Source organism: Dicentrarchus labrax, unplaced genomic scaffold (genome assembly GCF_905237075.1).
Source record: "Dicentrarchus labrax unplaced genomic scaffold, dlabrax2021, whole genome shotgun sequence".
In the NCBI taxonomy this organism is placed as follows: Eukaryota; Metazoa; Chordata; class Actinopteri; family Moronidae; genus Dicentrarchus; species Dicentrarchus labrax.
In genome coordinates, this window is record NW_026136706.1 from 16,286,469 (window position 1) to 16,299,621 (window position 13,153).

A 13,153-nucleotide genomic window follows, 5' to 3' on the forward strand; every position below is an offset into this window, starting at 1 on the left:
TTGCTATATATAAAGTATGAAAATGCTGCAGTGTCTCATCTTATGATTACTGCAGTGGGACAGATAGCCGACGACTGCTGCAGTTTGTTAGCCACTGGCAAACTGCAGCAACTGTGTGTGTGTGTGTGTGTGTGTGTGTGTGTGAGACTAAGGCCGTCTGCTGTTCTGATCATAGTTTGCGTTGTACTGTACTGCACTGACTCACTCCACTTTGTACCTGTTCCCCTTGCAGGGCTCAGACGATGAGTCATATGTCAGCGATGTGAGTGATAACATTTCTGAGGACAACGCCAGTGTGACTGATAACGTCTCCAGACAAAGTAGGTCCAGTCCTGCGCTATCATGAGCCTACGCCATGCATCCACAGTTCCTTGTTAGAAAAGAGGAAAAATGTAATAAGAGGGGATCCCACTTAGTGGATCAACCGTGCTTCCTCTACAACATCCACACACACATACACACACACATTGGTACAGTTCTTGCAAGCTCATTTATAAGTGTGGCTGAGGCACTTGACTTTGCAGGGTTGCTCTGTGCCAAGGGGCTTCTCTTAGACTTTATGAAAGCTATCTATGTGAGGAGGGATTGGATCTCCCTCCTCCATCTTTGTCACATACCACACAGCAATAGTTAGTATCATGATGATGAAAACATTCATGTTCATGTAGTTTGAAAGGCTGGAAAACTGCTAGGACTAGTATTATTGTTTCAAGGTGACTGAAATATATAAGGATGTCATAAAAAGCAATAACAGTATGTACAAAGAGAGAGATGTCATTTTAGCGTATTTGATGTTGTGAAGTCTTACCCTGCAGCTATAGAGTGACGTGTCCCAGTTAGTTGACCAAGCCAACATCAGCATACATTATACAAACTAATAAAAAAACATCAAATCCAATCAAGAAGTGCCAGTCTTGCAACAAAATAATCCAGGTCAAGCTCCTAACCCGAACTAAGACGAATGACCACATCGCACATTGAGGCTGTTTTATTGATGGCTTTTAATGCTCTTTTAAGCTCCTGGTTCTTCGCTATATTCCCGATGTTTTCTTCCTATAAGAGCCTGTATGAGGTTTTAGATTTTATTTATTCCAGAGAGTTGCACCAGGCTGATAACCGGAAGGTACCGAGTGTTCGCAGTAATTGTCCTGAGGCTCTGAAACGAGGCTGACTGAATCAAAATTAACTTTTAAATCTCTTCTTATAACAGTTTTATCGGAGAACCTATCCTGATTTTACTTGAATTCTTTCTATTTCTTTAATCTAAGTAATAAAAGTATTGGTCACTTATGTCATTCTGGTCCAGTTAATGCCTGTTTTTTAAATCTGCTGATGATTATTTTCTTGATTAACTGATTAATGGTTAATGATTAATTGGTCTATAAAATGTCAGAACTGAAAAATATCCATCAAGTTAAAGGTGACATTTTTATGTCTTCTTTAATCCAGTCAACAGTTAGAGATCTTCAGTTTACTGTCACATAAGACAAATAAAATCCTCACAGTTTAGAAGTTGGAATCAGACCATCTCTGAAAAGTGCAGATTAATCTTTAAATAAAATAGTCGCAAATTAATATTTTGTCAGTGAACTTAGCCATCAGTTGACTCATTGTTGCAGCTTCCTTGCTGTTTCATAAGCGTTTGTTGATTTTAATATGCTGCCATGTGTGAAGTCCGTTTATCCTGGTTTATTAAAACTGCTCTATAGGGTGCCCGGTTAGCTGGTAGAACTGGCAACCCATATAGGGAGTTGCTGCAGCGACCCGGGTTCGAATCTGACCTGCGTCCCCTTGCTGCGCGTCATCCTCTCTCTCTACCCACCTTTCCTATCTCTCTACAGCTGTCTATCAATAAAAGGCTGAAAAGATAACTTTAAAAAAAACTGCTCTATAAACAAAGATTATTATATAACTAAGAGCAGTGAGTGCTAGAGATAATGTTGTACAATAATATTATACTAATGAGTTGGTATTTCTCTTCCCAGTGGCCAACGGAGACTTTGCTGGCAGTGCCTTCCGTAACGGGCGGCGCACCTGCCTGTCGGCGCCGTGTCCTGACACCAGCAACATTAACCTCTGGAACATCTTGAGAAACAACATTGGCAAGGACTTGTCCAAAGTGTCCATGCCTGTGGAGCTCAATGAGCCCCTCAACACCCTGCAGCGTATGTGTGAAGAGCTGGAGTACAGCGAGCTGCTGGACAAGGCTGCTGAGACCGAGGATCCCTTTGAACGCATGGTAAAGCACCCTGTCAAATCAAATGTTCATCAGGTTACATCTAAAGAACATGCCGACTGCTGGTGCAGGAGACGATTCTGGAGTGAAACTGCGACTGACGATTCTCAAGTTGACTTTCAGACACACATTTCAAATATCTGCTGTATTTCTGTGTCTATCATACCTGTGTTTGTTTGTATAAGAGATGACATTGCCAGTCACAAAACAACATTAATTGCCTCACTCAGTCATGTCTGCGAGGCGGTAGTACGCTTCAATGCAGCTGCTGACCTTGGATCCTACTATTTTTATCTGTCTTCTGTCCTTTTGATAGCGCCCAGTGAATGCTAATGTTCTGCTTATTCATGAGAAAGCCTGCTAATGTGAAGCAGTTAATCCCCTTCTGCTTATGTTTGCTGTGTTATTTCGACTCTCGGACAGGTTCTCGTTGCTGCTTTTGCCGTCTCAGGCTACTCATCCACTTACTACAGAGCAGGAAGTAAGCCATTCAACCCGCTACTCGGAGAGACTTATGAATGTATTCGGGAAGACAAGGGCTTCTGTTTTTTCTCGGAGCAGGTAGGTCTGTGCACAGAAATGTTTTATGATATTAAAGGTCCAGCGTGTGAGATTCAGTGGCATCTAGCGGTGTAGTCGCACATTCATCCGCCCTTTAAAAGTGCAAAGGAGAATTTATGGTGGCTGCAGAATGTGAGAAAAATGCTAACGCCCCTATCTAGAGCCAGTGTTTGGTTTGTCCCCTCTGGGCTACTGTAAAAACATGCTGGACTCCATGGAAGACAACCCGCAGCGTCTGTAAATATAAAAGGCTCATTGTAAGGTAACAAAAACATAACAGTTTCTTTATTCAGAGGATTATACACTAATGAAAACATACCTATGAATATTATATTTCATTTCTTCCAACAGATCCTCCTAAATGTTACACACTGGACATTTACGTTCATTTTAAACAGAAGCATTATCTTATCTTATCTTATCTGGATATATAGACATTTTCTTCTTCTTCTTCTTCTTCTTCTTCTTCTTCTTCTTCTTCTTCTTCCTTCTATCTGAGTTAATAATAAGAAGCTCTTCTGCAGCTTATTTGTACACAGAGAGAGTAAAGTAAAACTTGTTTTGTGAACAGTAAAACAGAAAATATAAACAAACTGAGGAAACGCTATCTCATCAAGTTGCAGTGAGGAAACACAAGGCAGAATTAGAAAAAGATGAAAACTTAGGATAAGAAAAGAATATACCAAATAAAACTGGGCTTGATATACAAATACCTAAATGTAAGTAACAGATTATGATAAATATCCCAAATAAACAGTTAAAAAAAGGAAAGGTTGAAATGTATTGTCATGGAAATTCTTCTCAAAATTCAGAGCGCTAGTTCTCTGAAGAACTTCGAGCTGGTGCGATAATCAACGCACTTTATTACACGCAGCATGGAGAGAAACCACGTCATGAGTATTCTCTCTCGACTTCTAGAACGCTCCGCTTTATATACCCCTCAGTACATCATTTTCACAGTGAGCACCCCTGTTGTACTATTACTACTGTAAAATCCACATATATGGGTTTGAGGTCCCTCACAGAAAAAGTCCTGTGAGCTGACCCCATGGCTGTGACCATCTGTTGACCGGTCATCTCCTACCATAAAACTACACCCCCCTTACCCTTTATAGGCATTTTACTACCCATCCAACATTTTCATCCCCCACATGTATAAATAGAAAAAGGGGATAAAACTGATAATAATACCATAAACAGATAAATAAGTAAATAAAAAAGGCGTTTCAACATTTATTCTTGACTCTGCAGCCAACCAAATCTTCTCTTGTCGCCCATTTAGTAGCTGTTCTGGAGCTTTCCATCATATCACACTCAGCAGCTGGAGATTGCCCAGTTGTAGATGTTTAAATTTCGAATTTTTTCTAACCACGTTAAGGATTTATTGTCAATGTCAGCTTAAAAATGAATCCTCAAAGTCTTGACTTTGTAAACAGCAGTTATTTATTTTTATAATTCACTACTACTTGTCTTGTTCATGAAGGAATAACTGCAGTACTGTATTTGGTTGTCTTTGAGGGACTGTTAGAAGACAAACCAGTGCATTATGCACCACACAAATCAGGACACAAACTGGCACTGCATTTGTACCTTTTCCTCACATTCCACTGTTCAAGGGTGCACCCACTATTGTTCAGTCTGCTAATTACTTTCTTAACTAATAATTACTTGGTGGATAAAATGTCAGAAAATAGTGAAAATGTCTTTCGTTGTTTTTTCTGTTGGTCAGACAAATATTCTGTTTACTATCATATATCAAAATAGATTTATCTTATGTCGATCATCTAATAAATTTATAAGCTAAGTTTCCACAATAAAGCCACAATGTGTCCATCATGTGTCCTCTGACACTGACAGATAGATATATATGACGATGTATATATAGATATATATGATGATGTATAATTCAAACAACAGCAGCTGTCAGACTGTTTTTATTTGATCTTCTCTCAAAGGTGAGCCACCACCCTCCCATCTCCGCCTGCCACTGTGAGTCTAAGAACTTCACCTTCTGGCAAGGTAGGCTACATACCTAATTAGCGAGGAGTTCTCCTCGTGGGAACTCTGGCTTAGCAGATGAGCCTGCCAGTCTCGTTTAGTCTCTTTAATCTCCAGCTGAAATTTTACTGTTTGAAAAAAGCTTTTTTTTTTTCTTGAATTTCTTTCATTTCTGGTGCTTTTTTACTGATTTGCTTTTCAGATGTGAGATGGAAAAACAAGTTCTGGGGGAAATCGATGGAGATTTTACCAATCGGGACCGTGAATCTTATGATTCCCAGGTAATCACTACAATCAAGGTATTAAATCATCTGGTACCGATGCTGCATTCATGTCATATCAGACTTATTAGTTCTGACTAAAAGTCTGCAATGTTTATATCCCAAACAGGTATCCTTCGTATCAACCAAAGTCCGTCCATGCATGTAGTGTTATCCTGCACAGTATTTTCAACCCTCACACACACATACAACCATCTTGAGTTGTCTGCTCACGAACATGGGAATCTTTCTGATCTCTACTATTCATTCCTTATTAGATTCTCAGTAACCTACACACACTAGATCTAATATTAACTTAATATTTCAGTGACATTTTGATGTTTTTGAGTCAGCGTTTGATTAATAATTAAATTTGAAATATTACATCTAGAATTTGAGATCAGAAATGACTCATTGACCTTGACTACACATTATTTATACCCAGGGTCTCAAACTGAAATTGGCTTGGGGCCACTGCTGGTATTATTATGGTATGGTTATTTAATAGCAGGGCAACGTCACCAGTACTATAAGAAAGTGTAATATTATGTTTGCATTAATAGCACCATACAGCAGTTGCTATGCATTTTTATATCATCATTTTATATTAGCTTTGGCTAAAGGCCTGAAATCTACTGTCTTCCTATCAACTGTACGCATTTGCGGGCACCTTTGACCTTTGCACCAAACCAAATAATAGTATTAAAAATAAAATTGTGTTTTTATTTTAATTGTATATATAGGGGTAGTTATGCCAGTGTCTTACAATAAATTTGTATCTTGTCATTATGTCCTGTATAAAGACACCAAAATGTGTAACCCGTTCATGTGCTCATGTGGGCCAGATGACTCTACAAGGAGTTCCAAACCACGAATAATACCCTTGATGGGGAGGTTTGGGGGGGCGGGGGGAGTGCAACGCTATTTTTACCACACAAAATGATTTAGACAGGAATGGTGAAAATCTGGGGCTGTTGAATAAGCTGCTGGATCAAACTAGATCAAGATTTTTTCCAATTAACTTATAATAAACAAAAGACGTCATCATAGTTTACAAAAAGAATATCGTTGTACTTTTATCACTTTTTTTTCATCAGATCAAGGCAATCAGCACGCTGTTTTTGTGTATTTCTAGGTTTGGAGATCACTATGAATGGAACAAAGTCACCACCTGTGTACACAACATCCTCAGTGGACGGCGGTGGATCGAACACTACGGGGAGATCACCATCAGAAACACAAAGAGCAGCGCCTGCCTCTGCAAACTTACCTTCGTCAAGGTAAAACATCTTCAGTCATCAGTGAGAGCAGCCTCTTCACTATAACTGCATCTTAAATGTGGTAAAAGGGAAGCTAACAGTGTGGTGTTTGTGTTTCAGGGAAACTACTGGAGTTCTAATGTCAATGAGGTTCAAGGATTTGTGATGGATCAGGAGGGGAAAGTGATCCACAGGCTCTTTGGAAAATGGCACGAGGGCCTTTACTGTGGTGTCCCACCTTCTGCCAAATGCATCTGGAGGCCAGGTAGGCACTGGTTTCTTCATCAATACTCACTGCTGGACTTAAGACTGCGGTTACTCATCATTAAAGGTCCAGTAGAAGTTTTCAAGGGACTTTGGGGATAGTTCTCGGTGTAAAATTCCTGAAAACAGACAATATATTTGGATGGGGTAGGCCAACAATGTTAAAAAACAGATTTTAAGGTTTTTGTTGTGTTGTTTCCTTTCCTTGTCAGGCTCCATGCCCACAGACTATGAGCTGTACTATGGCTTCACCAGGTTCGCCATTGAACTAAATGAGCTCTGCCCCGAGTTGAAAGATGTTCTGCCCCGAACAGACGCAAGATTCAGGCCAGATCAAAGGTACAGCATCAGTTCATCAGCTGCCACCAAAAGCAAAAACATGCCACTGATTTCCCACAAATACCATCGCGACATCAGTTAATGTGCCGGTTATGTTCTAGTTGTGTGATGAATGCAGCTGGGTAAATATTTTAGTTTTATATTGCACATTGCTGTCCAGACAAACTGTATGTATTTACTGAAAAGTGACGTTTGGGTCACACAGGCATCTGGAGGAGGGGAACTTGGAGATGGCATCCTCAGAGAAGCAGCGTATTGAGGACCTGCAGAGAACCAGGAGGAAGTGGAAAGAGGAGAACGACATCAAACAGGAGCCACGCTTCTTCAAGTAAGCACAGACACCAGTAACCAGAAAACTCAGACAGAAATATGTATACACATTGTTTTCATCCAGAAGCTGTGCGTTACACATGGTTCTGTTTTTTTAGTGAAACTGGGCGCACATGTATGAGCCTGCTTTCTACTCCCACTGTCAGCCATAGATGGATGTAGACCATGTCCTGATTCATTCGTTTCCATATCAGCAGTTTCCAACAGTCTGTTATAAAACAGAATCTTCTGTTCCGTGGACACAAGTTCACAATAACAGATCACATGGTTACTTAAGTTCATATTGGCACTCATGTTAGCGAGTGTTCACCTCATATTTATTGTAACGACACAGTTCGATTGTTGCAGCAGTCAAAAAAATCACAATAAAGGATAAAATGAAAAAATCATAACCATGAAAATAAACCTACCCTCCATTGAAAATTTTACAAAAAGTGACATCAAATGAGATCATTAATCAGAATTAAGTTTATCAATATGGTTTTACATATTGGTGTTCAGGGTGCTGAGAAATCGCCCAATCAGTGAAACGTAAACTATGTTTTATTACTAGATTGCACCTTTTTTTTTATCTCCACTTCATCATATCACCCCAATTGCTCTAAAAAAATTAATACACAATTATGCATGTGGGGACCAAATTCTCGGTTAGTTTGTTATAAATAGTAGTTTATATTTAGAAAACAGTTTCTTATTTTTGCACATGCATCATTTGTAAATCTGACTCCAGGCATGTTTACCAGCCTTGATAAAAACCCACCCACTCATGCTTTTGTAGTAGAAGTAGAAGAACCGATACTTGTGTAACAAAAAGAACTGACTCAACTTTACTCAAGTGCAGGCTCTGACGTGTACACAAAGTATGAAAGTAAGATGTACCCTTCCTAAACTTCAAATAGGGTCGAGTATCCCTCTGGTCTGTTTCGATTTGTTAGGTCCTTACATCTGCCGTGTGTGATATGCACCAGCCTTGATGTTGGGAAGGCATGCAAGGATAGAAAAAGAATAATAATAATCAATATTTCCCCTCAAATGCATTAAAACTAAAATAACAAGCCTTTTTTGTAAGCAGTAGAAAGTACAGATATTTGTGTAAAAATATAGCGGCTAAAAGTAAAAAAAAAAAAAAAAAAGTAAAGTTACCTGAAAAAACAACTTAAATAAATTAACAAAGTATCTGTACTTCCCACCTCTGATCACAACTGTTACTTCTCTATCTTTTCTTCCAGGAAAGTGGTTGATGGCAATCACAGGGAGAGGTGGGTCTCAAACAACACGTACTGGGACCTCCGCAAAAATCCCGGCTTCATCAATATGGAACATACAGTGAACCTGTGGTAGCACACGGATCGACAAGTCCATCATGTGGTCATCGCAGATAAGAAGGCTGTTACCTATGCACAATGAGGTGTTAAAGAGAAACACGTTAATGATGAAACATCTGTGTGCATGGACTGCAGACTGAGGAATGGCCTGATGCCCAGCAACCCTGTCGAGGTTCTGTGGCGCTGCCACACGGTCATCCATCCATGGAAACATCCTGTAGGATCACCTTCATTGTGCTTGTCGAAGCTGGGTTGTCAGGGCAACAATCGTACCACTCCTATGTAGATCTTTCCTCGGCTCCTTTGACTTCTGAGTATGTCCTTGCCTTAAAAAGACACCCATACAAACGTTACACGATTTAGCGCTTTTTTTGTTGAGGCCATTTGATTTCTGACAGCCGTTTGGGTTAGACTAGTCTATGAAGTAGACCTTTTGATTACCTACAATACCGTGCATGTTTAGAGAGCAGCTTTCACTGGCATAAAGCCGTATTTACTATATCATCAATTATTGTAGAAAAAAAAGAGGTATTTTTATAAAATATCTTGGACTCAGAATTTAGTGAAATAGCATTATGTGAATTGGCAGATTTTATTTATTTATTTGCCTTTTAATACTGTTGAATCTGTGTGATAGCAGTACTCTCTCTCGGGAAACAGCTCATTTAAAATTAATCTCGACCGCAGCAGAGGAAGTACAGTGTCCATAGATGGAGTTTTTAAAACGAATATTTTCAAAGAGCAGCTCTCAAAGCTTGTGGTGTAGTGGAAGGAGAAGCAGGATTCAGATGAACATCCTATTCTGGTGTTTTGAACACATGATGCAAGCGCACACCTTCAACCTTTACAGATGTTTTTCTTTTTTTGAACCGTCAACAGAGATCTGTCGTGGTGTTCGTTGTGTAAATAGAGGGACAACCTCATCAACCCTCCCCTTGCCCCACTGTCTAATTTTAAACATAGTTACATGAAACCAACTCCTCTGAATCACATGGTTACATAAATACACACATAACTCCCTCCATATATAGTGGGCACACATTCACTCTTACTCTCTGAATGTGGTGCAGATAGATGTGACGTAATGGGCACGCTCAAACTCCAGACACTTATCTTAATCAAAGGTCGAAGACAAGATGGTGAAGACGGATGTAAAGATTGTAAAGCCTTCTGAGACACTTGATTTAGGTTTTATAAATAAGACTTGAGAGTGAAACAGGAGAAAAGCAGTCACACATTTCCAGTACGAGGCTAAATACTCATCTACACCCAGCCAATGTGCAATTATTTTTAGATTATCAACGATGTAATTAACAAATTATTCATTTTCTGTGATAAATAGTTCCATTTGTCCCATTACAGTTTACCAAAGGCCAACATCCTTGTTCTGACCAACAACCAAAACCTTTTAGGATATGAAACAAAGAAAATTACTCATTCGTAGACTATTACCAGCAACTGTTTGGTATTTTTCTTGCTAAATTACCTACATTAATTAATCAATAATCAATAGGAATACATTTTCTGAATCAGCATTTAGCATACAGTGAGTGCATTTTGAAAACACCAGAGCCACCTACAGGTCGTCCCATGAAAATGCAGTTTCAGGATACTGAAGGTCAACAACATGAAGAACAGAATCTGCTCTTTTTGTTCCTGAGACGTTAAAGCCAAACAAGTTTGTCCAGCAACAAATTATACAAGAATAAAAATGTCTGATTCCCCAGAGACTTTACTACTATGATCTTCTGCAAAGCACCAGTTACTCATTTGCAGTTTGTGTGTTTAAAGCAAAGCAGATTAGCTTTAATGTTTCAACTAGTTGTCCCCCTTTTGTGTTACAGAGTAAGAAAATATAACACGGGGCGTGTGATCAACCCCAACACACACAAAGTAGTCACACATTGTCCTCGTTGATGCCCCTCGTTCGGGACTGCAGGGCGAGGACACTGGAGGAGAAAAAGAGTGAATATAAATATGTAGAGTGAAGACTATGAGAAGCAAATCCATTGTGTGCACTGTTCATATGGTACTGTAGATGACAAACCAAAAAGGTAGTACTGCTTTGCATCCATTTCTTTTTTTTTTTCTCTTTTAATTTTAACCCCAGATTACAAACTAAAATGCTACAACTCGTCAGCGTCAGTTTCACTTGCTGTGCCTTAATGCATTTATTAATGCCTCACAAACACTACTGATAAGAATCCCCATGCCAAGAAGGTATGCCATTAACAAGTCCGCACATTATCCAGTCTCCACCTGCCTACAGATGATAAATTATATTGATAGTTAGCGTTTAGGATTTAGCTGTGGACAAAATGTCTTGGCTTAAGTTTTAAAAAGGGACATGTCTTTGACATTAGGAGAGAGAGAAAAAAAGGTTTATTTGACTGTAAAATGCTTGCAGTGTTAAAGTATGTTCTGCACTGCTCTGCTACTCCGACATGTAACCAATACATTTTTGGTGATCACTGTAAATACAGCACATTTAGAAGATGGGTCACTACTGCAAAAGCTGACCCCTCCCCCCCCCCGCCTACATCAGTGATTTCTTGTAACAAGCCCGAATGACAGCAGCTGTGTGAGGAGGTAGGGGGCGATGCTTTGCATAGGGATTGGTATCACTGAGTCAGACTGTAGTGAAGAAAATAAAAAATCATGAAAACCTCCTCATGCTTTCTTCATCCATCCATTGTTCTACCTGCATGTCTAGACAACTTAGCCTGCCAATGAATGTTGCAGATGCCTTACAAAAAAAAGGGTTTTATGTTTTCTCAATTGGACTCTCATGTGTTTTTGTTTTGGACTGACATGTATCACGAAGCACTGTGTCAGCTCAGTTTCTTTCAAATCTATTTCCCAATGGGTACCTTCTAAAGTGCAATTTAAACAAAGTACATATCTTTCCATGAACACTGTACACTGCTGCTACATAGTGCTTGTTCTAATAAAACTGTAAAACTCAACTGATCAGTGTGTGGTTTATATGTAAAAAGACCATAAAAGTCCTTCACCGTTGTCCACGTGAGGTTTCATTGCAAGGTTTCCCAGAGAGTCTTTTTTGCCATTAAGAGGCTTTAATTGGGGATTTTCAAAAATAGTTGTTTTTGATTAAGTACTATCAAAATAGTTGCTGATTATTTTTCTGTTCATCTACTAACCGATTAATCAAGTTATTGATTCAGCTCTAAACAAAAAAAAAACTTCCCATAACACAAACTAACTCCTATTGTATAAATGATTAAAGTCGGCCTCCACTCAAACATGTGTTTTGCCTATTGTTGCTTCTCGTGGATGTTTTACCTTCACTGTGGTGGTTAGACGTTTTTAAATCATCTGCTGAAGGGGGAAAGTTTCTCTATGCACACCTTAAATTCAGAGGTTATGCATATAATCAGTGTTCCCTGAGGGAGAGAAACAAGTATGGGGACTGCATTCTTGCAAGACCACCCTGGAGACCCTCGCAGGCAGGGCTACAAAAGACCCTGCAGGGCCTCTCCTCCTCAATCTAAACTGCATTTCACTGAGTTGGAAAGGCATTTACCTCCATCAGGGAACACTACTTATATGCAAGACCCCAAGTATCCCCACTCAGTACAACACATCAGTGTGGAGATACAGCCTCACGTCCCGAAACAGCTGCAGATAGACAATCGACCCTGGCACAGCTGTAATAGTGAGGTTCGCTGTGGAACTGACCTCCTCCATGGAAACATATTTACAAAGAGCCCAAGACGGCGCCATGACCGTGGCGCAATTAGCATGCACCTCACTGGGCATCTGACACGATGATACATCAGTGCTGTATTCATAACTTGTTTCAGTCATTGTAAGCTTAACACTTAAGCAGCTAGATTACAGAGCTGTCAACACTGTTAACCAACTACGCAGCTGTTTGAATGTTATGATTATTTTTGATTGACGTGAATGTAACAACATAATAAATGTGGGCTAAATTGTTCAGCTTTTCTATTGAAAACTAGTAGACTTTAAAGTTGACTTATTTCCTCTGACTCTTTAAAACAACTTCACCAACAAAAATCTGCATTATTTTATCTGCTTCTATTAAAAAATGTGTGATTATGCTCAGTACAAATGTATCTTGTCTAATATAATTGTAGACCACAAATAAAGGCCTGTAGTTAATTTATAGAAAATGAACTTGATTTAAACTGAAGTCATGATATTAGTCAGAAAAACCTAAATTATAAATCGTTCAGCCCTAATTTCTGAGACTTCATTGTAAAACCTCAGCTTTATGAATAATTGAAATTACAGACTTTCTTCGAGTCTATTTTATAAATCCTATTGTATCGTCATCATGTGCTTTCTTGTCTCTGTCTCGCTATTAAACCACACAAATCAAGAGTGAATGAACCAGAGCGCAGGGCCCTGATGTAATTGCCTTTGTGCTAATACAGAAGGACGTGCAGCTTCATAAATTGATGGCTGTCAAGTGGTCAGCTCCCACGAGATATTGTTTCATTCAATAACACTACAACGGGGGCTCCTGGAAGCAGCGCGGCAATCTGTTCTCCCAGTGCTGTCGATCGTATGAGCATCAACAGAAACCAACAATCA

General features: G+C 39.4%; 1 protein-coding gene across 3 annotated transcripts in view; it reads left to right on the forward strand.

The window, feature by feature from the left end:
- osbpl6 (oxysterol binding protein-like 6) overlaps positions 1-11,538 on the forward strand; it is a 42,213-nt gene extending 30,675 nt beyond the window's left edge. For all 3 annotated transcript variants that reach the window (XM_051403050.1, XM_051403052.1, XM_051403051.1), the window contains 10 exons: positions 233-320; positions 1,986-2,239; positions 2,660-2,797; positions 4,753-4,816; positions 4,998-5,076; positions 6,191-6,335; positions 6,435-6,579; positions 6,791-6,917; positions 7,123-7,245; positions 8,477-11,538. In XM_051403050.1, the coding sequence (XP_051259010.1) occupies positions 233-320; positions 1,986-2,239; positions 2,660-2,797; positions 4,753-4,816; positions 4,998-5,076; positions 6,191-6,335; positions 6,435-6,579; positions 6,791-6,917; positions 7,123-7,245; positions 8,477-8,588 (1,275 nt within the window). In that variant the 3' untranslated portion in view covers positions 8,589-11,538. The remainder of the gene's footprint in view (positions 1-232; positions 321-1,985; positions 2,240-2,659; positions 2,798-4,752; positions 4,817-4,997; positions 5,077-6,190; positions 6,336-6,434; positions 6,580-6,790; positions 6,918-7,122; positions 7,246-8,476) is intronic.
- The last annotated feature ends 1,615 nt before the right edge of the window (positions 11,539-13,153 follow it).